Source organism: Argopecten irradians, chromosome 3 (genome assembly GCF_041381155.1).
Source record: "Argopecten irradians isolate NY chromosome 3, Ai_NY, whole genome shotgun sequence".
Taxonomy (NCBI): Eukaryota; Metazoa; Mollusca; class Bivalvia; order Pectinida; family Pectinidae; genus Argopecten; species Argopecten irradians.
Window position 1 is genome coordinate 63830719 of NC_091136.1, and position 26409 is coordinate 63857127.

The 26409-nt window shown below is 38.1% G+C and overlaps 1 protein-coding gene across 2 annotated transcripts in view; it reads right to left on the reverse strand.

The window, feature by feature from the left end:
* Window positions 1-7240: 7240 nt before the first annotated feature.
* The window catches only part of LOC138319344 (5'-3' exoribonuclease 2 homolog), a 51026-nt gene continuing 31857 nt past the window's right edge, over window positions 7241-26409 (reverse strand). Inside the window, exons 13-17 of one of the 2 annotated variants that reach the window (XM_069262432.1) lie at window positions 15640-15697; window positions 10074-10251; window positions 9604-9890; window positions 9508-9543; window positions 7241-9435 (exon numbers count right to left, since the gene is read on the reverse strand). In XM_069262432.1, coding sequence (XP_069118533.1) covers window positions 9822-9890; window positions 10074-10251; window positions 15640-15697 — 305 coding nt within the window. In that variant the 3' untranslated portion in view covers window positions 7241-9435; window positions 9508-9543; window positions 9604-9821. Of the gene's footprint in view, window positions 9436-9507; window positions 9891-10073; window positions 10252-15639; window positions 15698-26409 lie in introns of both variants that reach the window. The other variant, XM_069262431.1, reaches the window with a different exon arrangement.

Genomic DNA, 26409 nt, shown 5'->3' on the forward strand with positions numbered 1-26409 from the left:
GTTAATGTTACCCTCATTCTTACGAATGATAAAAAAAGAACATATTATAAGAAATTATTTCCTCGAGTACATCTGTGAGAAATGTCCAGATACATTTACTGGAACAAAGTAGGACTTTGGTGCAAAACGAAAATATTTCCACTAAAGTTTCGATATAAAACATGAAGACAAGTACAGAAAAGTGCATGTTTATAATGCATGAATTTATATCAAATTTATAATGCCTGCTTTGCAACTATGTGTGTTAGTTTTATCTATTAAAAAAAAGTATTATGAACTTATAGACGTCTTTCATACTATTCCATTTTATCTTTGATTTTACGATAGTTCACTTATTGTGCCAAAACCTACGTGCCACATTAGACACATAAATCTGTAATATCTAGCTCTGAGTCTCTTAATAAGTACAGAAATTAAAGAATATGTAAAGAAATTAAAGAATATGTGTAGAAATTAAAGAATATGTGTAGAAATTAAAGAATATGTCTAGAAATTAAAGAAATTATTTTAAGATTTGTGAATAGATTAACGGTAAATAAGGGAAAAACGTAACACCCCCCCCCAAAAAAAAAAACCCACTTCGTATGTCTGAAATTAGGCATTACTTTAGTGGAATCTTCCACATTAAATATTTGGATAATTTTACAAAAGGCATGCCATATACATGAAAGGATATTTTTCATATCCAAAACATTGTTCTTGACAAGTGCAATAATAACCGTAGATTTTTCCGTATACACACACGAATGTCTGCAATGCATTATTAAAAACGGAATTCACTGTTAAAGTTTCCATCAGTGATAGATAGACTTGTATGTACCTTACATTCTCCTTTATAAAAACAATGATAGTAATTGTATTTATTTAAAGTCGATTACACTTTGAGTCAGAGACTCGTCTTCCAAGTGGTCGATATAAAAATATACAAGGCCAAAAAAAAATATGTCTGTTTTGGCAAAAAAATAGGCTCAGTAGGTCGGGAGGATTTTTTTAGTGTATTTCACTCTAAAATAATGGCCTGAACCGGAGTCTGAGATCTAAATCCACACTTTAATTTTTTTTCGTAGAAAAGTGGGCAAAAATCAGAGTCGGGGGTAAAAAATTAGGGTCGGTCGGGTAACCCTAAACAGACATTTGTTTTTGGCCAAATATTTACAACATGGCATATATCACAGACACTACAGCATTATTATAATGAATATCACTGAATATCACAGTTGGTTTATCACAAAAGTTTATTTTAAAAGGCAACCATAAAGCTCATGGTGCATAAATATATGGAAAATAAAAAACACATCTTAATGACATTAGTGTCTAATAAACATATGTCAATATGACAAAAGATTGACAGTATATATGCTATTTTAGCATGCATTAAAACTGATTTAGTTTGATTAATTTATGATAGTTTACTAAGAAAATAAAAGAACAAAAAGTAATGCGTTTACTAAAATAGGTATATCATCACTGACATAAATGTAGAAAGTGTTTTTTGCATTCGTATTTAAATTTAGAAAGTTTTGTAGTTTTAGAAACACTTTCTGGCAAATCATCCCATATATAGTGATGGTCCACTACACTTAAAAGAGCTTTTAAATTTTTCTTGTATAACATATTTTCCTGTAGTGGCTGATCTACTCTTCTTTTCGTGAACATTGGATACTAGATTGTTACAATCTAAATAATTAGGACATAATTTATTGATTATTTTGAAAATAAGAATACATAAAATAAGAATACATAAAATAAGAATAGCCATTTTAATTTACAAAGGGGTTCATCACCTGATACAGTATAATCTTCGTCTAGAATAATACGAAGTATTCTCTTTTGCATTCGTTCAAGTTTGTTTATGTACAGCTGGCTACAATGGCCCCAAACATTTGAACAATAATCAAGATAGGGTAAAATGATTTTTTTTTATTTATTGAACGCTTAATTTCCTTTTCTCTTTATTGTTGGTGTCGTTATAACGTTTTATGTTAAGTATAAAAACTCGCTGTTCAAAAAAATAAACCAATTTGTATCGTAATATGAGTTCGTGGAATCCATTTTTTATTCAGACATATAAACTTACGCCGAATTATTCTTTTTATTATTTAGAGCGTGGAGTGCTTATATTGAAAGTACATATTCCGTTGTAAATTGTATATTTTCTTTGTATGACCATGGCTGATTTGCACTACCTATTTCAACGAACGAAAGACTGGAAACTTTTACTTTTTATCATTATAATTTTTAACGTTTTTTTTAAACACATTATAAGTACAGTTTGATCGTTTTTGTCGTATATTTCGTCGTCAGATTCATCCATCTCATTTGAAGTCCAGTATTTTGTCATCTTTTTTAATTAAGGTTTGATATAAAGCTACAATATCGGTGATAGCGACAGAAGTTTATTGACAGTAACATTCTTAAGAGATCTGTAGTTACAGCTAATCTATTTACAGTATTATAATACAATATCGACAGTACAGGACAACAGTATAATCAGATTAGGACAGTTAGTACTGTTATACCTATCTACCATCGTGTGAACACCCAGCACCACTTATCAAGTTCACATTAGACTTATCAAAACTCTTGCTGAGAATTTGACAAGTTTGTCAACAAACGCCGCATCACTTCCTGGATGTGAGGCCTTGGGCCTGAATTACCACGCTATCATCCCAGGGAGTCACGTGATTACTTTTCCAACGTCTATGGTCATTTCTTCACGTTTTCAAATTACGCAATGGTAACCTCCTTGTTGTCTCACATCTGAGTTCAACAATAAGCATACATTCCACAATTTCTTCAACAATAATATGAACACGTTCTATTGGTTTTTAAACCTTGCTTGCATATTAAGTAATAATAGATATGTCTGGTATTATGCTGTAAATGCTACATAGTTATCAGTATCGACCGGTGATCTGTTTACAACATAGAAAATAACTACCACAGTCAGACATGGCCCTGCATGATTGATAGATATGCATCAGCGATATTACTGTTACATAAAATATTAACGATATGATAAAATAATTGAACAAACAAATTGTAATTGGTGATACAAAGAGCTGATCAACAAACTGGCACATAAGCAAAAAAGTCAAAAACAAAAACAATAGGACAATAAACGGTAACTGTGTGGAATAAGAGATGTTACCCGTAGGCTCTTATAGTACAAAAAAATAGTATAAGAATTGAGAAAAAAACTGCGGAATGATGAAGAATAGAAAGAACATCACAAAACCGCAATCATCAACATTTAGGGGTTTATAAATGAATAAAAATGTCGTTGACATTTTTTTCTTTTCTTTTTAACATCTTTCACTTTCCTTTTTTTTTTCTTTTTTAAAAAAAGTTTTCATTTTGACTTTATGTTAGTTTTTTATCCTATGCCGGAATTAGACTGACCTTTTCATTGTCCTTAATTGTATTATAACTTTATTATCATTTTTGGTCATCATTTTGTCTTTAGTCTTCATTTTTTATTTGTTTTGTGTTATATTTGTATATGTTGCATGCTGTTTTCTATCAAACAATCGAATCCATGTTTTCTGCTTTATTTCTTCTGCATAACTTGATATTTTTGTCTCTTTTTTCACGCTTTCTTTTTCGTAAAGATATTTTCACTGGCTTTATAGGAACATATATGAACATATAACCCCAAATATACTCTAAAAGTCTCTCGAGTAAATATTCATTGCAGGTAGTAAAAATCCATGAAAGAGCATAAATTGATGGCCTAGTTCCTCGACAGAAACCTATTGCGATAGAAAGAGATCTGCGTTTTGACAGCGCAATTAGTTCACATGCAAGATAATGAAATGGTAAAATACATGTTTTTTATTTTTAATTTTATTTTCAATCTCCATATTTGTCACAAAAATCAAAGCGATATAATAAATATTTATATATATTACAAAAAGATTATTTCATATGAATATTCTTCTATCTTTAATAATAATACTGACCTATGACAAATTGTTTTATACTTATGTAAATAGATTAGAAATTATTAATGTTGGTGAATTTGTAATCTTAAAAACACAGTTTTACTCCAATACTAGTGATCCCTAAAGCCATTCGGCGATTCCTGCCTTGGTCTCACTCCAAGAAGAAATGTCCTCTAAACCTTTTATGACAATATCAAATTCACAGAAAAGGTGAATTAATTTTTCATCCAACCCCCCCCCCCCCCGAAAGATTAAAGGAGAAATTAATGTTTTGTAGTATAAAGTTTTAGACGAAGATTTTAATAAATGATGTAGTATATTTATGCACACGTCTAAATGTGGTTTTAGTCAGAAACTGACGAAGAGTCCGTCCTTGGCGGGAGTTTATTGGAAGCCAAGTCGCTACTGTGGCATTGCTAATAACGCCAATTGGCCGTCACGTGCTTGAGAGTGGTCATTTACTGACTTATGATATACAACAAATCTCCATTATACGACCATAACAACTTTATAAGGGGTCTGGAAATGTCTATAAAACCAGACCTTTATCACTTTACTGTCTGTGAAAATACCCTGTGTCTCCACAACATACAAACTACTCCTACACCAACCAGAATTCAGTAACATTTCATTGTAGAGGTTTTATTACTCTGGGAGGTTTATTTCGTAACAAAAACTTTCACTGTAGATGTGTAATTACCCTTTTTAGTTATTGTTTGCACCAAAAATCTGGTTCTACTTCATCTACGACTAGGCCATTCGATTAAAAACAACTTCACGAGTGTTTGTGTAAGGTATTTTGTTGTCGTATTTAATAAGCAGGTTTAGTAAGTCTCTATCCATGGTGATGTATTTATTTTAATACAAAATCTGCCAAATTATTTCGCAATCGGTCGTCACGTTTGAATGAAAAGGATAAAAGTAGTTAAGATTTTCATTCCTCTTTGTATCTGTATCACGGTCATATTGTCAAAACAGCAATTAAACGCTACCACAGAATAATACAAACGCCAAAGCCTGGAGTTTTGGAGATTTTACTTATGTGAATTTGCAAACAAGCAAATCCCAACATTGACACTATGTTTCGGTACTTGTTGAAAACCATTAGAGTATAACCGTATGTCGGGCCAGGTTCAGATAGTAGCAAACACATGGATTATTTATCTTATCACACTATATATCCAATGTGACAAACTCAGTTATACTTCAAATTGGAGACAAGCTGTAATATTATTTCTGCCGATGTCAAACATTGTCATATTGAGTTCATCTGCTGAAGCTTTACTGAATGTATTTTTTACATACTTATTTTTTTTTTGCGCAGCAATAATGTTCTATAATTTTTCGTATGTTGTCATATTAGCTCTTCAGTGCTTGTTTCTATTCCCTATATCAACCGATACAATTTTTACTATGTATCTTCTAGTTTTACAATTAATAAATGTATCTGATAAATATTAGTTATGAGATGTATATTTCATAAGCCTTTTCGATCATTATATATACTACCGGGGTCTTTAATTCATCTGTAAAGATTTTTGATGTCCTCTTAGCCCACTTTACACGTTGTGGATTACGCTGAAAAAATTTCTTTTATGTCTTTACAAAGTGCAATGCAGTAAGCAACATTCAGACATGAAGTATTTCCTAAAATACTTGTCAGTTTTCTCATTGTTTATTTATAAGATTTACATTGCGAAACAAACAAGACATCCATTTTACAGGAATTACAATATCTTTAATGCACTTATTTTCAATATGGATTCTTTTTTAAAAATAATAAATGAGCGGCGAAAGTATTTATATGAAATATATGAAATTCTCCAGATTTGCCGATCGGTTATGGTAGCCTGGGTTTTTCAGCTGAAGAAGTGAATTTCTGACAGGTGACATGTATGCTTTCTCTAATCAAATTTTATCGCTGCGTTTACCGCCATTCCGTACTCAACCTTGTCAATTAGCCTAACCGATTTGTAAACTTTGAAATTTTCGGATTTAACTGCTGGACTTTGTTTTGACATTGGGTTGGTGTGTTTGTGGGTAGATAACAGTCAGCGTGACACCAGCTGACAGGTGGGGATTCATTTATATGACAGGCCAAATGAAAAGTTGCACACGTACCGAGGGACGGATTCTGGCCAACACCCGCCCGAGACAGTAAGCCAACACGAACTACTGCAAACGCTTATACAACGTATGTAGAAGCAGACGACCAACGCTAAAATCACGGCGCCCAGCCCAATCACATTTCTCAATGATGGCACTGTTGAACTCCACAACCCTACACGAGAAGGGAGACAAAATCTGTCACACAAAACCGCCGAGTTAGGAAGCAAAACTTGACCTTGAAGGATCCCAGATGAGATTGGCTGTCAAACTTTTTATTTTTTGTTTTAATAATTTGTAACAGTGAGGTAGGTTTTGAGTCAATATGTTGTTGGTTACAATGTTTACATCACTGGCACCGATATTTCTGTAACCGAGTCCTGTACTTGTGGATTATTTTACTGATGTCCTAATTAATGTGTTTTATGTACAGAAAGAACGGTGTGGACGACGTACTGTGAACATCTGTAAATTCTCCTTTTATAATGATGTTGTAGGGATGATAAATTTTGATAGAGAAGGTTGTCAAAATCGATCAAAAGATATTTCCTAACTCAAAATTACCCTTTTTGTTATGCCTCATATTCCTTAAGACATATATACATCATTGAAATGAATTTATTTCAGTGAAAAAAACTTAAGATAAGCACAACTATATTACTAGAATTATGAGATCGTTTTATCATGTTTGCGAGAACAATATTATTTACTGTAACAATGCAATGCATTTTTCTCATTGAAAATAATTTTATTCCATGTTGAATTTTATATTTTACTATACTATATATGATAAAACACTATAAGTCATATGTCCAAGTCTATCACTTCTTAAACTGGTGTTCGAGGAATTTTTTTATCCTCAAATTTTATTGATTTTTCCTAACTCTATAAGGACACCCGCATCTTTTTACATACCGGTATAAATTTGAATGATTTGTATTTTATTAAAATTTGTTTATTTATCTAATAAATCTGTAATCATGGTGGTGATCTTCCTTTTTCTATCAAATACGATTTTTATTGTTTCTATATACACTTTATCACAAGATATACAGCAAAGTTTGAACATTATACATACATATACTAACATGGCTGAGACACGTGATTACGTACGTGGTCAGAGCCATAACAAACCTATCAAATGTGGATAAGCTGCTGAGTAATATAATCAAATCAAAACAGAAATCAAATAAGATGTGATAAATTTTATTTAACAGATGTAAAAACAACACTGTACTTACACAGTGCTGATGAAATATAATGGACAGTTTCTGCTAAAATTAATTATGTTATGCTTTAAATTTAACAAATGGATTTAAAAAAATGGTTAAACTTTAAATTGATCAATTGATTCAATTCTACATTACTGTGGAATAAATAACAAGAGGCCCAAAGGGCCTTAACGGTCATCTGACTACCTTGGCCATAGTAAAATTAATTATATATGGTGTCCCTTTGTCAGGACCATGTCAGGATCATTTTCAATTTCTTTCAACAAATTTTATTTCAAACAAGAGGCCCAAGGGCCTTAACATATAGGAAATTAATTAGATATATATAGTGTCATGGTAGTCATCTTCGATTTGGGATCAACCAGATCTAGATGTAACAATACTTTGTCTGGACCATATCAGGATCATTTCATGCAAGTTTCAGCCAAATCGCACCGGCAGAACTTGAGAAGAAGTTCAAAATGTGTTTTCAAGATGGCGGCTGTGGCGGCCATCTTGGATTTTGGATCAACCCGAAAAATAACAACACTTTGTCGGGACCATGTCAGGATCATTTCACTCAAGTTTCAGCCAAATCGCACCGGTAGAACTTGAGAAGAAGTTCAAAATGTGTTTTCAAGATGGCGGCTGTGGCGGCCATCTTGGATTTTGGATCAACCCGAAAAATAACAACACTTTGTCGGGACCATGTCAGGATCATTTCATGCAAGTTTCAGCCAAATCGCACCGGTAGAACTTGAGAAGAAGTTCAAAATGTGTTTTCAAGATGGCGGCTGTGGCGGCCATCTTGGATTTCGGATCGACCCGAAAAATAACAACACTTTGTCGGGACCATGTCAGGATCATTTCATGCAAGTTTCAGCCAAATCGCACCGGTAGAACTTGAGAAGAAGTTCAAAATGTGTTTTCAAGATGGCGGCTGTGGCGGCCATCTTGGATTTCGGATCGACCCGAAAAATAACAACACTTTGTTGGGACCATGTCAGGATCATTTCATGCAAGTTTCAGCCAAATCGCACTGGTAGAACTTGAGAAGAAGTTCAAAATGTGTTTTCAAGATGGCGGCTGTGGCGGCCATCTTGGATTTTGGATCAACCCGAAAAATAACAACACTTTGTCGGGACCATGTCAGGATCATTTCACTCAAGTTTCAGCCAAATCGCACCGGTAGAACTCGAGAAGAAGTTCAAAATGTGTTTTCAAGATGGCGGCTGTGGCGGCCATCTTGGATTTCGGATCGACCCGAAAAATAACAACACTTTGTCGGGACCATGTCAGGATCATTTCATGCAAGTTTCAGCCAAATCGCACCGGTAGAACTTGAGAAGAAGTTCAAAATGTGTTTTCAAGATGGCGGCTGTGGCGGCCATCTTGGATTTCGGATCGACCCGAAAAAATAACAACACTTTGTCGGGATCATGTCAGGATCATTTCATGCAAGTTTCAGCCAAATCGCACCGGTAGAACTTGAGAAGAAGTTCAAAATGTGTTTTCAAGATGGCGGCTGTGGCGGCCATCTTGGATTTCGGATCGACCCGAAAAATAACAACACTTTGTCGGGACCATGTCAGGATCATTTCACGCAAGTTTCAGCCTAATCGCACTGGTAGAACTTGAGAAGAAGTTCAAAATGTGAAAAGTTAACGCACGGCGCACGGCGGACGGTGGACGGCGCACGGCGCACGGCGCACGGCGGACGACGACGGACGAAACATGATGACTATAGGTCATCCTGACCCTTCGGGTCAGATGACCTAAAAATAATTCTTAATTTTCACATCATAATATGAATGAAAATAAAGATACTCTTCCATGATGTTAAATTAATTCCGTACAGTAAATAGTTATCCCTTTACGTCATTTGGGATTAATTCATTTTTTCTTGGTTTTCGTAAAAGTCATCAACTTCCTCCTGTAGACATAATTACGAGGATTTAATGTCTCTGGTTAACACAAGGGGGTTGATCTCGGTAAAATACTAATATCCTCACTCTGTCATTCTAGCAGGACAACAGTAGGAAATACTTCTGTTTTCCCTTTGCCAGCACAAGGTACGACTTCAGTGAGGTTTTATCTGTCCATGTCAGCCGCCTTCTGGACACATGATCAATGGTCACATGAGTGTAAGCTTTTCTGACTGATCGTCACTCAGCCTCCACCTGACTGTCTGGTAGGGTCATCGACCTTACTAGACAGTCAGGTGGAGGTCCCGACATCGTCGGGACCTCCACCTGACTGTCTAGTAAGGTCGGGACCTCCACCTGACTGTCTAGTAGGGTCGGGACTTCCACCTGACTGTCTAGTAGGGTCAGGACCTCAACCTGACTGTCTAGTAGGGTTGGGACCTCCACCTGACTGTCTAGTAGGGTCGGGACCTCCACCTGACTGTCTAGAAGGGTCGGGACCTCCACCTGACTGTCTAGTAGTGTTGGGACCTCCACCTGACTGTCTAGTAGGGTCAGGACCTCAACCTGACTGTCTAGTAGGGTCGGGACCTCCACCTGACTGTCTAGTAGGGTCGGGACCTCCACCTGACTGTCTAGTAGGGTCGGGACCTATTCTGATTATATCGCTGATGGTGTTGAGGATAACCACCTCCTCTGTTGTCCTGCCAACAGGAAAAAATTAAATGTTTAATAATTTAAAACATTACTCAATCTAAATTGAATTCAAATTGATGATGAATCAAGATCAAGGACAAGCAATTTGTATTTCAAAGAAAAAATATCCTTATTTTGATTACGGCGTTAATGCTTGCTTGAACACAGGTCTAACAATACCATCAACTCACCCTGAAGTTGTCTCTCTGATTACCATAACCACCACGACCACCATGGTTGCCTCTTTGGTTTCCATAATTTCCTCCTTGGTTTCCATAGCCACCTCTCTGGTTACCATAGCCACCACCACCACCACCATAGTTACTGCGGGAGTCATAGTTCTGTCCCCCACCTCTCCCTCCACCATACCTAAAACAAAGGAAATATCATTTATATGTCTACTATAATTCTACACAATAAACAAGAGAAATATCATTTATAGTTCTGTTACAATTCTACACAGAAAACAAAAGAAATATCATTTATAGTTCTGTTACAATTCTACACAGAAAACAAAAGAAATATCATTTATAGTTCTGTTACAATTCGACACAGAAAACAAAAGAAATATCATTTATAGTTCTGTTACAATTCTACACAGAAAACAAAAGAAATATCATTTATAGTTCTGTTACAATTCTACACAGAAAACAAAAGAAATATCATTTATAGTTCTACTACAATTCTACACAGAAAACAAAAGAAATATCATTTATAGTTCACCTACAATTCTACACAGAAAACAAAAGAAATATCATTTATAGTTCTACTACAACTCTACACATAAAACAAAATACATAACATTTGAAGTTCTACTACAGTTCTACACATTAAACAAAAGAAATATTATTTATAGTTCTACTACAATTCTACAAAGAAAACAAAAGAAATATCATCTATAGTTCTACAGTTCTACACATAAAACAAAAGAAATACCATCTATAGTTCTACAATTCTACACATAAAACAAAAGAAATACCATCTATAGTTCTACAGTTCTACACATAAAACAAAAGAAATACCATCTATAGTTCTACAATTCTACACAGAAGCGGTTGTTGATACTTTTGTTGTAAATTTTAAGATTACTAGGTATTTTTTTCAACATTCAATGTTTGTTTACCAAACAATTGGAGAAATAAACTCTAAGAGCAGGTTAGAATCCAACAATACAATAGTAGAAATGATCTAGCTAATTTTCTTGTGTTTGGTCATCACGAGTAACAGCTTAGTGTTTGTATACACTACTGTTACAGGGGAGGTACAAAGCTGCCAGGACCAGGCTAAAATCTGGAGGTTTTGTTTACAATCAGCATGTGTAATGTCCCACAGCAATAGGCCTGACACCTCCAGGTACAATGGAGGATAATGTCTTTTCTCGAGGCGGGGACCCCCATGAGAGAGGGGGGAGTGTAGGGAGCTGTGGGGAGCGGGCGAGATGATATACACAGGTGTGCGGGATCCGAGCTTGACAATCCAGGCACTCTCAAGTGATCCTCTTCAAATTTAATTGCTACAAGTTCTAAGAGAATGCCTTGCTAAGACCACAATGCAGTTTCCAGGTCAATCAATGAGTCTAGCCTAATGAGATCGCTTCAGCAAGACTGAGACTGCCATCAGCTGATTGTTTTCTTGTTAGAGTGGAGAAAATATTTCTTGAGAACTTGTTCCAACCCTCTAAAATAATGCCGTACCATAGAACATTAAATTCACTCCTGTATGAATTACTGCTGATACTCCACTAAACACTACAGTACTCTCAAACCTCGATTACTATAATATACATTTTTTATTCATTTTTGCATCTACATCTTAGATTTTTGCTAATTATCAAAAGAATGATCCAATCTTTTTAAGTTATTCAATTATTTCATTTTTTTTTTTTTTACTGATTATTTTTTATCCATATGAAAATAAATGATTACCGTATATCGAAAAGTTTACGCATATATTGAATTTAAAAAATAACCTACTGAAGAGTCCATGGATCAGGTTGAATGTAACATACCAGGTAAATGTACAAAGTATCTTCTTATCATTATGTCTACACATCAGACAGAAGGTGTACCACAATTTTGTAAAAATGAATTGAGTAACTCTCCATCCATAAATGTTTTGAATAATGCACATCTACAATAAGTATTGTAATATACGGCAATTAAAAATTAATTTCTACCCAGAGATATTTATCAGTAACTGGTATTCTCCCTCCCAATAATCCCGTCTATACACACAAGCGTTTGATAAGTAAATTGAAACTGTCTAGTGCTGGTCAGACAGTGTTCCCCACCTCTACCGTATAAACCACAAACGTTTTGTAATGACAGCTTATTCTATCCATGACATTTTTACCTAACCTGTCATGTTGTTTGATATACAAGCTAATCAAGGTGAGTTATAATATCAGACCACCAGTGTCGCCGGGGAGCCAAATTACACAGGCTGCTCAAATTCATTCACCGATCTACTGTTGTTATTCTATAGTTATTGACACCGACTATCTCGGAAGTTTCACCTCGCTTCTTAATGTTTGATCGTCAATTATAATATCACCATGTCCACCCTCAGGCTCATAGTGACGCCATTATTGGAGCTCATTTATCTTCCTATTCCAGGTAAAAACTAAACGAAGCTATCCCAATCACATACCCGATTAATAAACGGATTTACTTTTGTCTCGTAACTTCAAACATCTCGATACATCATAAGAACCCCAGGGGTCAGACCTCCATTTAAAGGATCACCTAATTAAAATGATTACAACTCCATGCAAGAAAACATCTTTTTTGTCATAAATCGTTTCATATTCCAAAGCTACTGTCAATGTGGATTTGAACAAGAAGTCCTGGATTCCAATTGATGTCAAAATGGAGAACAAATTCGAGGACACTATTCAACAATCACAACACACATAACAAGCATCATGAATCAACAACACTTGTACAAGTCAAGTCACCACAGATATCTCTCATCGACACACTTCAAAGAAACCAAAACCCCTTTTATTACTACATTTTTGTACAAAAGCTTCATGAATAATAGTAATGATATCAAAGCTATTTTAACCGTACTTTCTAGATTTATAAGGATTAATTAATACAATACACTATAACCTCAACACAGATGGTCAAGCTAATATAAGATAAATCCTTTAATGATTTACTTATGTAGTGAAAGAAAGTTTCTAAATATGTTTCATTTTTTGAAAGATATGGTTACAATTATCTTTTAATTAACCTACTTCTATCTCATTCTAAACACAGATATAAAGTGAAAATTCCAACAAGAGGCCCAAGGGCCTTAACGGTCATCTGACTATCTTGGCAATAATCATATAGGAAATTAATTAGATATACATATGTAGTGTCATGGTAGCCATCTTCGATTTGGGATCAACCAGAGATGTATGAATACTTTGTCGGGACCATGTCAGGATCATTTCATGCAAGTTTCAGCCAAATTGCACCGGTAGAACTTAAAGAAGAAGTTCAAAATGTGTTTTCAAGATGGCGGCTGTGGCAGCCATCTTGGATTTCTGATCTACCCAAAAAATAACAACACTTTTTTGGGACCATGTCAGGATCATTTCATGTAAGTTTCAGCTAAATCGCACTGGTAGAACTTGAGAAGAAGTTCAAAATGAGAAAAGTTAACGCACCGCTGACGGCGACAGACGAAACATGACGACTATAGGTCATCCTGACCCTTCGGGTCAGATGACCTAAAAATGGAGGACAAAACACCTGAAACACTCATCTAAGAGGAAGCCCTATTGATTACGTATAACAAAATATTATCACTTTTAATACAGCATGAACAGGTAATCTGAAATCTGTATTATTAAAACTATAAATTGAGTCCAAGAATTTATTTCAACATTAAACATGAGTTACTTATTAAAGCGTAAGGAGTGCAAGATTCCACAAAACATTCGACAAGAATAAATCTTGGAGCACTCGTGCAAATTAAACTTTTCATTCTTTGCCATTAATTTTATACAGTGTACATGTTGTACAGTGTTATAACACCTATGTCTTACTGTCCGTAACGACCCCTATCCCTACACCCCCTGTAGGCCTAATATCTCTAAATTATCCATAATTGTAGCCGCCTCCCCCTATGGCCCCCTAACTTACTCCTGGTTGTAGCCTCCCCCTGAGGCCCCCTAACTAACCCCTGTTTCTAGCCTCCCCCTGTGGCCCCCTAACTTACCCCTGATTGTAGCCTTCTCCCTGTGGCCCCCTAACTTACCCCTGATTGTAGCCTCCCCCCTGTGGCCCCCTAACTTACCCCTGGTTGCAGCCTTCCTCCTGTGGCCCCTTACACCCAACTTACCCCTGTTTGTAGCCTCCCCCTCCCCCTGTGGTGCCCGAACTTACCCCTGGTAGTAACCACCTCCTTCCTGTGACCCCTATCCCTAACTTACCCCTGGTTGTAGTCACCTCCCTCCTGTGGCTCTGAAATTACCACTGGTTGTAGCCTCCCCCTGTAGCCCCCCTACCCCTAACGTAACCCTGGTTGTAGCCACCATTCCCCTGAGGCCCCCGAACTTACCCCTGGTTGAAGTCTCCCCCTGTAGCCCTCCCCTAACTTACCACTGGTTGTAGCCTCTACCCTGTAGCCCCCCTACCACTAACTTACCCCTGGTTGTAGCTTCCCCCCTGTAGCCCCCCTATCCCTAACTTACACTTGGTTGTAGCAACCTCCCCCCTCCTCTCCCTTGTAGCCCCCTAGCCCTAACTTACCCCTGATTGTCGCCATCTCCCTTCTGTGGCCCCCTAACTTACCCCTGTTTGTAGCCCTCCCCCACTGTGGCCCCCTAATTAACCCCTGTTTGTAGCCCTCCCCCACTGTGGCCCCCTAATTTACCCCTGTTTGTAGCCCCCCCCCCCTCAACACACAACTGTGGCCCCCTAATTTACCCGTTTGCAGCCCTCCCCCTCTCTGGCCCCCTAATTTACCCGTTTGTAACCCCCCCCTCTGTGGCCCCCTAATTTACCCCTGTATGTAGCCCTCCCCCACTGTGGCCCCCTAATTAACCCCTGTTTGTAGCCCTCCCCCTCTGTGGCCCCCTAATTTTCTCATGTTTGCAGCCCTCCCCCTCTGTGGCCCCCTAATTTACCCATTTGTAGACCCCCCTCTGTGGCCCCCTAATTTACCCCTGTATGTAGCCCTCCCCTTCTGTGGCCCCCAAATTAACCCCTGTTTGTAGCCCCCCCCTCTGTGGCCCCATAATTTACCCCTGTATGTAGCCCTCCCCCACTGTGGCCCCCTAACTAACTCCTGTTCGTAGCCCCCCCTCTGTGGCCCCCTAATTTACCCCTGTATGTAGCCCTCCCCCACTGTGGCCCCCTAATTAACCCCTATTTGTAGCCCTCCCCCACTGTGCCCCCTAATTTACCCCCTGTTTTCCCCCCCCCCCCCCCCCCCCCCCCCCCCACACACACACACACACACATCTGTGGCCCCCTAATTTACCCGTTTGCAGCCCTCCCCCTCTGTGGCCCCCTAATTTTCTCATGTTTGTAGCCCTCCCCTCTGTGGCCCCCTAATTTACCAGTTTGTAGCCTCCCCCCCCCTCTGTGGTCCCCTAATTTACCCCTGTATGTAGCCCTCTCCCCTTCTAGCCCCCTAACTTACTCCTGGATGTAGCCATCTCCCCCTGTGGCCCCCTAACTTACTCCTGGTTGTAGCCTCCTCCCCCTAACTTACCCCTGGTTGCAGCCTCCCCCCAGTGGCCCCCTACCCCTTACTTACCCCTGGTTGTAGCCACCTCCTCCCTGTTGGCTTCTTCCTCCATATCCTCCATTTCCACCTGTCAATAAAAACAACCTTATAATACAAACTATTGAACATTAAATCCAGCTAATAAATGTTATTGGTACATTTGCAGTTAATCTTAAAACAATTACATACCAAAATGTTATGTTTGTAATGTTTTGCATGTTTTTAATTTCTATTTGCCTGGTAAAATTGGAAAGTACTGGGGAATAGTGTGTAGTTGCTAATATTTGTAGGAGTTTTAATTTTGCTTATTTCACAAAATTCAATTCCACACAAAACTTTTCACATAGCATGGTTTTACATGTCAAACTCTTGTTAGTAAATTAATTCCTCAGAGGCTACAAAAAAATCCTGAAAATAATCCCTCGTAAACAATTTCTAAACAGTAAATTGTCAAATTTTACACCCGTGAAATATGTTTTTTCAAAACACATACATGATATTTAGACATAACATCATCCACCACATACACATTCATTCAAACAAATCTAATGTTTTTCCAAATTCTAATATCTTTCATACAATCATTCACACTGAAGGATAACAAACACATAATGTACATTTGAATAGTAAAAGGGGAAAAGAGAAAAGAGAGAGAGAGATACAGGTAGGGGTTGGGAGTTAAGGGAAGAAGGGAGGGGGGGGGGGAGGAAGAGTTAGGAGATCACTTTACCATATACAATATGTGGTACATATAAAACGAATCAGAATAGATAATTTATCAGTTCTAATATATAATGTCTCCATAATATGCCAAACAATTATACATGTTTATGCATCCACCTTTGAATTATATCAACTATAGAGTATTATAATTAATTTTTATTTGTTTTCATACTAAATTCCAACTCTCTGATTGGCAGATTCTTTTTCTTTATATACAATGAAGAAAAAATCTGAGAATGGCACGAAAATCCGACGTATCATGACGTCACCATGACGTTGCGTATTGATTTAGAAAAATAATTCATTTGAAAATCAATAGAATCATACATTTAAACGCATTTTACGTTATCAAGTGGTCTGAAAAGTTAATTACAAGCATTGATGTAACTTTTTTTTTTTTAACTTCATAGAGGTATGAAAGAAAATTTCTTTCATACCTCTATAAAGTTAAAAAATAGTAACATCAATGCTTAGTTTGAAAGATTTTTTTTTCTTTATTAAAATTATTTCAATAGAAAATGGTTAACAAAATCTTTACAGTACATTTTATATTCTAGATAACATTAAACAGTATAAAAAATAAATTCTTTTGGAGAAAAAGAAAGCTTTGCATTTGAACTCAATCTAAATACATTTTTTGATAAAAGTATTAAAATATTTCTGTAGAGGATATTCCTGGTTTCTTGATGAATACCAGTTATATTTCATCAAGTGAGACATTTTTGATGAATACCAGTTATATTTCATCAAGTGAGACATTTTCACGAGTGCAATATGCAAAATAAGATATATTCCACTGAAGTATCTTATAAAGAAATATTCTCTTAGAAGTTGTAAACCGCAACCCTTTATTTTGTGGTAAAACTGCAATTTAATTACTGCCATTCAGAAGGTTTATTACATACAATCTCATGCTTTTTGAGGTTTTTTTTTTAAATGAAGAAAGATAAACATTAAATAATAACAACACTGGCATAATTTTATCCTTTTACCATGTTTGCACAAACACAGTCTGGTTTAACTTTTGAAGGGCAGTTAATGCAATAAGGGATAGGATAAATGTTTTTCTGCTCCAGACAATATTAGGGTGTAGTTATAAAGCCATGATTTGGTGAGGAGCAGCTGTAGAGGCGACACAGGAACGTACCAATCACACTCTACAATACAAATTGGATTTTTGAGTGTGTAAATGACAAGATCCGGAACTTGCAAGCAAACTCCAAGACAATCACACCAGGACAATTCTAGCTTCCTATTTGTACCAAGTCAAATCAGCGTCGGAATACCTTCAAACGGTGACACAGAGTGATGTAAAAAGTACTCAATGATGCAGAATTAGACCCTAACAGGGTATGAAAGAGGGACTTAATCATTTACAACAACACATTCAGATCGACAAAATGGCCGAGAAAAGCCATTAAATCAGGGGTAAAAGAGATGAAGAAGTAGGGAGGAATTACTGCCCCAATGTCTGACAAATCAGGCTCAAGCTATTGAATTAACAAGCTTGGCCTATTAGCTGGCCTAGGGGCACGTCAGCTTTGTCACAGACTACTGCCTCATTAGGGATTCCCCGAGTCAGTCAGGCCCCAAAACCCAAAAATCACTCAACTCAGCGATTTATCAATCAAAGCAAGATAATTTGTCAAATTTGTCGCAAAATGTATAGGAAAATCATTAAATGTGGATGCATTTCACCCTGAAGGCTTTAAAACCTGGGCGTGATAAACAGATGCTATGAGTTGTCTCCCCTGTATGGGGGCAGGGTAGTGGTGATTTGGGGTATAATTATCTAGGTGTAAACATGTAATTTACCGCTGGGGTAATCACACCGACAATATTTCTGTGACAAATAGAGAATAATGCGAGGCCAACAACAGCAATGTATAGGTGGAAATGCTCTACTCTTACCACACATGCCGGAACTTAGTTATTGTGATAATAAAAGGTAATATTTGTCTTGTTAAGGGTAAGGATACAAAAATGGAATTACGGCATTAACCACTTATAATTTGGAAATTAGTACATTGTGTGTATGTGTGTGGTATAGGGATGGGGTAGGTGGAGGGCATTAAATAGAGAAGTAAACATCGTATCTGTACGTGAAATTAGAAAATATGAATTATTGCAAAACAACTAACTTCACAAATTTTTAATCCATGAAAGTAATCTCTATATTGAAAAAATAATTGAGAAATTTAGTAGCCATGAAATAAAGTTGGTTTACTATGTATTCCAGGTACAAAAACAGGTAAAAAACGATTTAGGTAGTATGGGTGTAACAAAGGTAAGATCTATCTACAAAAACAGGTAAAATACGATTTAGGTAGTATGGGTGTAACAAAGGTAAGATCTATCTACAAAAACAGGTAAAATATAATTTAGGTGGTATGGGTGTCACAAAGGCACTATCTATCTACAAAAACAGGTAAAATACAATTTAGGTAGTATGGGTGTAACAAAGGTACTATCTATCTACAAAAACTACAGGTAAAATACGATTTAGGTAGTATGGGTGTCACAAAGGTAAGATCTATCTACAAAAACAGGTAAAATACAATTTAGGTAGTATTGGTGTAACAAAGGTAAGATCTATCTACAAAAACTGGTAAAATACGATTTAGGTGGTATGGGTGTAACAAAGGTACTATCTATCTACAAAAAAACAGGTAAAATACGATTTAGGTAGTATGGGTGTAACAAAGGTAAGATCTATCTACAAAAACAAGTAAAATACGATTTAGGTAGTATGGGTGTCACAAAGGTACTATCTATCTACAAAAACAGGTAAAATACGATTTAGGTAGTATGGGTGTAACAAAGGTAAGATCTATCTACAAAAACAGGTAAAATACGATTTAGGTAGTATGGGTGTCACAAAGGTACTATCTATCTACAAAAACAGGTAAAATACAATTTAGGTAGTATGGGTGTAACAAAGGTACTATCTATCTACAAAAACAGGTAAAATACAATTTAGGTAGTATGGGTGAAACAGAGGTACTATCTATCTACAAAAACAGGTAAAATACAATTTAGGTAGTATGGGTGTAACAAAGGTACTATCTATCTACAAAAACAGGTAAAATATGATTTAGGTAGTATGGGTGTAACAAAGGTAAGATCTATCTACAAAAACAGGTAAAATACGATTTAGGTAGTATGGGTGTCACAAAGGTAAGATCTATCTACAAAAACAAGTAAAATACGATTTAGGTAGTATGGGTGTCACAAAGGTACTATCTATCTACAAAAACAGGTAAAATACAATTTAGGTAGTATGGGTGTCACAAAGGTAAGATCTATCTCTACAAAAACAGGTAAAATACGATTTAGGTAGTATGGGTGTAACAAAGGTACTATCTATCTACAAAAACAGGTAAAATATGATTTAGGTAGTATGGGGTGTCACAAAGGTACTATCTATCTACAAAAACAGGTAAAATACAATTTAGGTAGTATGGGTGTCACAAAGGTAAGATCTATCTACAAAAACAGGTAAAATACGATTTAGGTAGTATGGGTGTCACAAAGGTACTATCTATCTACAAAAACAGGTAAAATACGATTTAGGTAGTATGGGTGTAACAAAGGTACTATCTATCTACAAAAACAGGTAAAATACGATTTAGGTAGTATGGGTGTCACAAAGGTAAGATCTATCTACAAAAACAGGTAAAATACGATTTAGATAGTATGGGTGTCACAAAGGTAAGATCTTTCTACAAAAACAGGTAAAATACAATTTAGGTAGTATGGGTGTAACAAAGGTAAGATCTTTCTACAAAAACAGGTAAAATAGGTAAAATACGATTTAGGTAGTATGGGTGTCACAAAGGTACTATCTATCTACAAAAACAGGTAAAATACAATTTAGGTAGTATGGGTGTAACAAAGGTACTATCTATCTACAAAAACAGGTAAAATACGATTTAGGTAGTATGGGTGTCACAAAGGTAAGATCTATCTACAAAAACAGGTAAAATACAATTTAGGTAGTATGGGTGTAACAAAGGTAAGATCTTTCTACAAAAACAGGTAAAATACGATTTAGGTAGTATGGGTGTCACAAAGGTAAGATCTATCTACAAAAACAGGTAAAATACAATTTAGGTAGTATGGGTGTAACAAAGGTAAGATCTATCTACAAAAACAGGTAAAATACGATTTAGGTAGTATGGGTGTCACAAAGGTAAGATCTATCTACAAAAACAGGTAAAATACGATTTAGGTAGTATGGGTGTCACAAAGGTACTATCTATCTACAAAAACAGGTAAAATACAATTTAGGTAGTATGGGTGTAACAAAGTGTTAAGATCTTTCTAGGTAGTATGGGTGTAACAAAGGTAAGATCTATCTACAAAAACAGGTAAAATACAATTTAGGTAGTATGGGTGTAACAAAGGTAAGATCTTTCTACAAAAACAGGTAAAATACGATTTAGGTGGTGCAATCCAATTTTTGCGTCAAAGTCATCTGAAACAGAATGTGGATGACTTTGATAAGCTAAGATTGAAAGCGAATGGTATCAACCACTTGGTATTGTGAATTAGTGGTGTCATCACGCACAATCATCTATTTGTAGAGAAAATCACGTTTCAGAAGTAATAGACACATCAGACACTAAAGAGGAGTCCTGTTGTAAATGTTGTTTACACAATAATGACTATGACTGCAGACACAAGATGACTATAGACTGCCGACACAGGATGGCTAAACCGTGTCTCTAGTGTCTAATATTGGGCTAAGGGGATGAAAGCAATGAAACAATAGAGATGAGACAGAGACTTGACAATGGTAAGAGGCCTGCATTGATTCTCTCCTCTACAGACGGTTATCACAATACTACCATCTGTGGTACACAGGATGAAGGGGGGGGGGGGAGTCTGTTCTACATTAGGGAGAGGGGGGGTCTCTTCTACATCAGGGAGAGGGGTGATCTTTTCTACATTAGGGAGAGGGGGATATGTTCTACATCAGGGAAAGGGGAGAATCTGTTCTACATCAGGGAGAGGGGGAATCTGTTCTACATCAGGGAGAGGGGGGATCTGTTCTACATCAGGGAGAGGGGGGAATCTGTTCTACATCAGGGAGAGGGGAGGGGGATCTGTTCTACATCAGGGAGAGGGGTGATCTGTTCTACATCAGGGAGAGGGGTGATCTGTTCTACATCAGGGAGAGGGGTGATCTGTTCTTCTACATCAGGGAGAGGGGGGAATCTGTTCTACATCAGGGAGAGGGGGAATCTGTTCTACATCAGGGAGAGGGGAGGGGGTCTGTTCTACATCAGGGAGAGGGAGGGGGGTCTGTTCTACATCAGGGAGAGGGGTGATCTGTTCTACATCAGGGAGAGGGGTGATCTGTTCTTCTACATCAGGGAGAGGGGGGAATCTGTTCTACATCAGGGAGAGGGAAGGGGGATCTGTTCTACATCAGGGAGAGGGGTGATCTGTTCTACATCAGAAGAGGGGATCTGTTCTTCTACATCAGGGAGAGGGGGAATCTGTTCTTCTACATCAGGGAGAGGGGGGATCTGTTCTACATCAGGGAGAGGGGATCTGTTCTTCTACATCAGGGAGAGGGGGGATCTGTTCTACATCAGGGAGAGGGAGGGGGATCTGTTCTACATCAGGGAGAGGGGTGATCTGTTCTACATCAGGAAGAGGGGATCTGTTCTTCTACATCAGGGAGAGGGGGAATCTGTTCTTCTACATCAGGGAGAGGGGGGATCTGTTCTACATCAGGGAGAGGGGAATCTGTCTCTTTACATCAGGGAGAGGGGGGGATCTGTTCTACATCAGGAAGAGGGGGGGGGGGGATCTGTTCTTCTACATCAGGGAGAGGGGGGATCTGTTCTACATCAGGGAGAGGGGATCTGTTCTTCTACATCAGGGAGAGGGGGGATCTGTTCTACATCAGGGAGAGGGGATCTGTTCTTCTACATCAGGGAGAGGGGGGATCTGTTCTACATCAGGGAGAGGGGATCTGTTCTTCTACATCAGGGAGAGGGGGGGATCTGTTCTACATCAGGGAGAGGGGAATCTGTTCTTCTACATCAGGGAGAGGGGGGGATCTGTTCTACATCAGGGAGAGGGGGATCTGTTCTTCTACATCAGGGAGAGGGGGGGATCTGTTCTACATCAGGGAGAGGGGATCTGTTCTTCTACATCAGGGAGAGGGGGGATCTGTTCTACATCAGGGAGAGGGGATCTGTTCTTCTACATCAGGGAGAGGGGGGGATCTGTTCTACATCAGGGAGAGGGGAATCTGTTCTTCTACATCAGGGAGAGGGGGGATCTGTTCTACATCAGGGAGAGGGGATCTGTTCTTCTACATCAGGGAGAGGGGGGGATCTGTTCTACATCAGGGAGAGGGGAATCTGTTCTTCTATCATCTGTTCTACATCGGAGAGGGGGGATCTGTTCTTCTACATCAGGGAGAGGGGGGATCTGTTCTTCTACATCAGGGAGAGGGGGGGATCTGTTCTACATCAGGGAGAGGGGATCTGTTCTTCTACATCAGGGAGAGGGGGGGATCTGTTCTACATCAGGGAGAGGGGATCTGTTCTTCTACATCAGGGAGAGGGGGGGATCTGTTCTACATCAGGGAGAGGGGGATCTGTTCTACATCAGGGAGAGGGGGATCTGTTCTTCTACATCAGGGAGAGGGGGGATCTGTTCTACATCAGGGAGAGGGGATCTGTTCTTCTACATCAGGGAGAGGGGGGATCTGTTCTACATCAGGGAGAGGGGGATCTGTTCTTCTACATCAGGGAGAGGGGGTGATCTGTTCTACATCAGGGAGGAGAGAGGGGGGATCTGTTCTACATCAGGGAGAGGGGTGATCTGTTCTACATCAGGGAGAGGGGGGATCTGTTCTACGTCAGGGAGAGGGGGGATCTGTTCTACATCAGGGAGAGGGGGGATCTGTTCTACATCAGGGAGAGGGGTGATCTGTTCTACATCAGGGAGAGGGGGGAATCTAATCTACATCAGGGAGAGGGGGAATCTGTTCTACATCAGGGAAGGGGGGGGTCTGTTCTACATCAGGGAGAGGGGGGATATGTTCTACATCAGGGAGAGGGGGATCTGTTCTACATCAGGGAGAGGGGGTCTGTTCTACATCAGGGAGAGGGGGAATCTGTTCTACATCAGGGAGAGGGGGGATCTGTTCTTCTACATCAGGGAGAGGGGGAATCTGTTCTACATCAGGGAGAGAGGGAATCTGTTCTACATCAGGGAGAGGGGAGGGGGGTCTGTTCTACATCAGGGAGAGGGAGTCTGTTCTACATCAGGGAGGGGGGGATCTGTTCTACATCAGGGAGAGGGGGGATATGTTCTACATCAGGGAGAGGGGGGATCTGTTCTACATCAGGGAGAGGGGGAATCTGTTCTACATCAGGGAGAGGGGAGGGGGTCTGTTCTACATCAGGGAGAGGGGTGATCTGTTCTACATCAGGGAAGAGGGGTGATCTGTTCTACATCAGGGAGAGGGGGTCTGTTCTACATCAGGGAGAGGGGGAATCTGTTCTACATCAGGGAGGGGGGAATCTGTTCTTCTACATCAGGGAGGGGGGGAATCTGTTCTACATCAGGGAGAGGGGGGGGGTCTGTTCTACATCAGGGAGAGGGGTGATCTGTTCTACATCAGGGAGAGGGGTGATCTGTTCTACATCAGGGAGGGGGGAATCTGTTCTACATCAGGGAGAGGGGGAATCTGTTCTTCTACATCAGGGAGGGGGGGATCTGTTCTACATCAGGGAGGGGGGGATCTGTTCTACATCAGGGAGAGGGGGGGATCTGTTCTACATCAGGGAGAGGGGGGATCTGTTCTACATCAGGGAGAGGGGGGATCTGTTCTACATCAGGGAGGGGGGGAATCTGTTCTACATCAGGGAGAGAGGGGATCTGTTCTTCTACATCAGGGAGAGGGGAATCTGTTCTACATCAGGGAGAGGGGGATCTGTTCTACAACTGGGAGAAGGAGGAGGGGGATATGTTCTACATCAGGGGGAGGGGGATCTGTTCTACATCAGGGAGAGGGGGGATCTATCATACATCAGGGAGGGGGGGGGCTCTACCAAGCAGTCTCATCCACAACGACACCAGCCAAGGAAACCACTCTCGCTAGCAGTAATGTAATTGGACAAACTCGTACTCTTCAACACCTCAGGAAAGGTCAATATATTTGGGAGTGAAATCCATCATTTGAAACCCTGTCAGACCGGGTATATTGGAAAGTCTACATGTAAAGCTTCGCTTTTATTTAATACCAGCGTAATTCTCCGTGTAATTATACTTAAGGAGGCGCAAGCCTCGTATCGAGTACCCCTCAAATGAAATTTGTTCTCGTTTGTTCCTCGGGAATATTGGATAGTGATAGAATCATTAAATCGTAGAGATAGCGTTTAATGAGAAATGACAAGTTTTTGTTATCCATAATGAGTACAAAAATCCAATTTCTTGACGTGGAATAATTCCTTAAAGAGAGGGAATAATTGACTTAGTATGTTTATGAAGTGATGAATTCTCGACAATAACACTTTCTACAGGATTTGACCAAAATTGGTGCCTCCTGCCCAGAATAAATCTGCATAACATATTGGCTACAGTGGAAAAGTCAGGGCAGCAGAACACAGCTAATCGTACAAATGTGATTCCAGGATAACTCGCCCCAGTAACACTCCAGTGTGGTAATAACTAGTTTTACAATGGTACAACAAATCCCATGAATATCTAAATCCCGATTCAGCTGTCACTATATCACATGAGAAAGACATTAACAATTTCCCGGAAATAAAACTTGTTAAGATTCTTTTCCTATGTCGGTATATACAGTAACACACCAAAATTATTCAGTCATGTCATATTTTTAATATATATTTAATGCATTTTGACAATTTTTCAGTTTATTGTAAGATTTTGATTTTGATCATATTTTCTTGAAATTTCAACAGTTCGTAGATAACTATTTTTACTAGTATTAAATATTTTTAAAATGTTTTAATTACATTTCATTTTTGTGAAACAGATGATTTCATGCAGTGTAAGAAATTTTTGTTCTTTATTCTTCCTTTATTACACAAATGAAAATACAACATGATATATCTCTTGAAATCAGCTATGGAAAACTATAGAAATATTATCAAAGGAATCTGCAAAGAGTTTTCTAGTTTCACATTAAATTTAGGAAAATTTGATTGAGAAAGGAATCCATGAAAACTGAAGTATTTGTCTCATCTTTCCCTAATTGCATGATGTAAAAAGTCAAAAACAAAAATACGACAAATATAGTAGTTAGTACTTGACCAAGCCCCGATTTCTCAAAACAAACGTAAGTCAAAAACTGACTTAAGTCATAAATTGCAATATAACTTACAAGGAGAAAAACTTTTTGTTTTGACTTAAGTCTGCACTTTTGTTTCAAGAAATTGGGACCAAGTCTCAGTTCAGATTTAGAATAACTTTATCAAAATGTAGACATTCACACAAATTCTCAAAATCAAATTTTTTTTCTGCTGTTTTTCAATCAAAAAGTACTAGAACAAGGCTGAATTACTTTCTTTAAATTTCCTTAAAAAAACTGTAATTAATTAATGTCTTTCTTAATCTCGTATTTTGACAGATGCAAAGAGCAACTTGACCAAGTTTCAATTCAATTTGATATGGTTAACTTTGTCAAAACGGACTTCAATAATGCAAATTCTCAAGTTTTTCGGTTTTCCTCCAAAAATACCACAACCAGTTTAAATATTTTCTCAGCTTTTCTCTACGCGTTTTGACTGATGCAAAGATTGGCTTGACCAAGTTATAGTTCAATCTGATAACATTTTTAAAAAGTGGCCATTAAGATAAATGTTGATGCCGCCGCTGACAGAATGTTCCTCAACTATCAGAGAAGGCAAAACAAAAGTAACATGTACAACACTGTATGTAGTAAACTACGGGTATAACAGAAAATGTTCATTGGCTGAAAGCCTACATAAAAAAATGACAGAATGGCAGGGCTATGTACCTTGATACTTGTCAGTAGTTACACCTGTACCTATATGCAGGTATACAAACTAGACCTCCAGC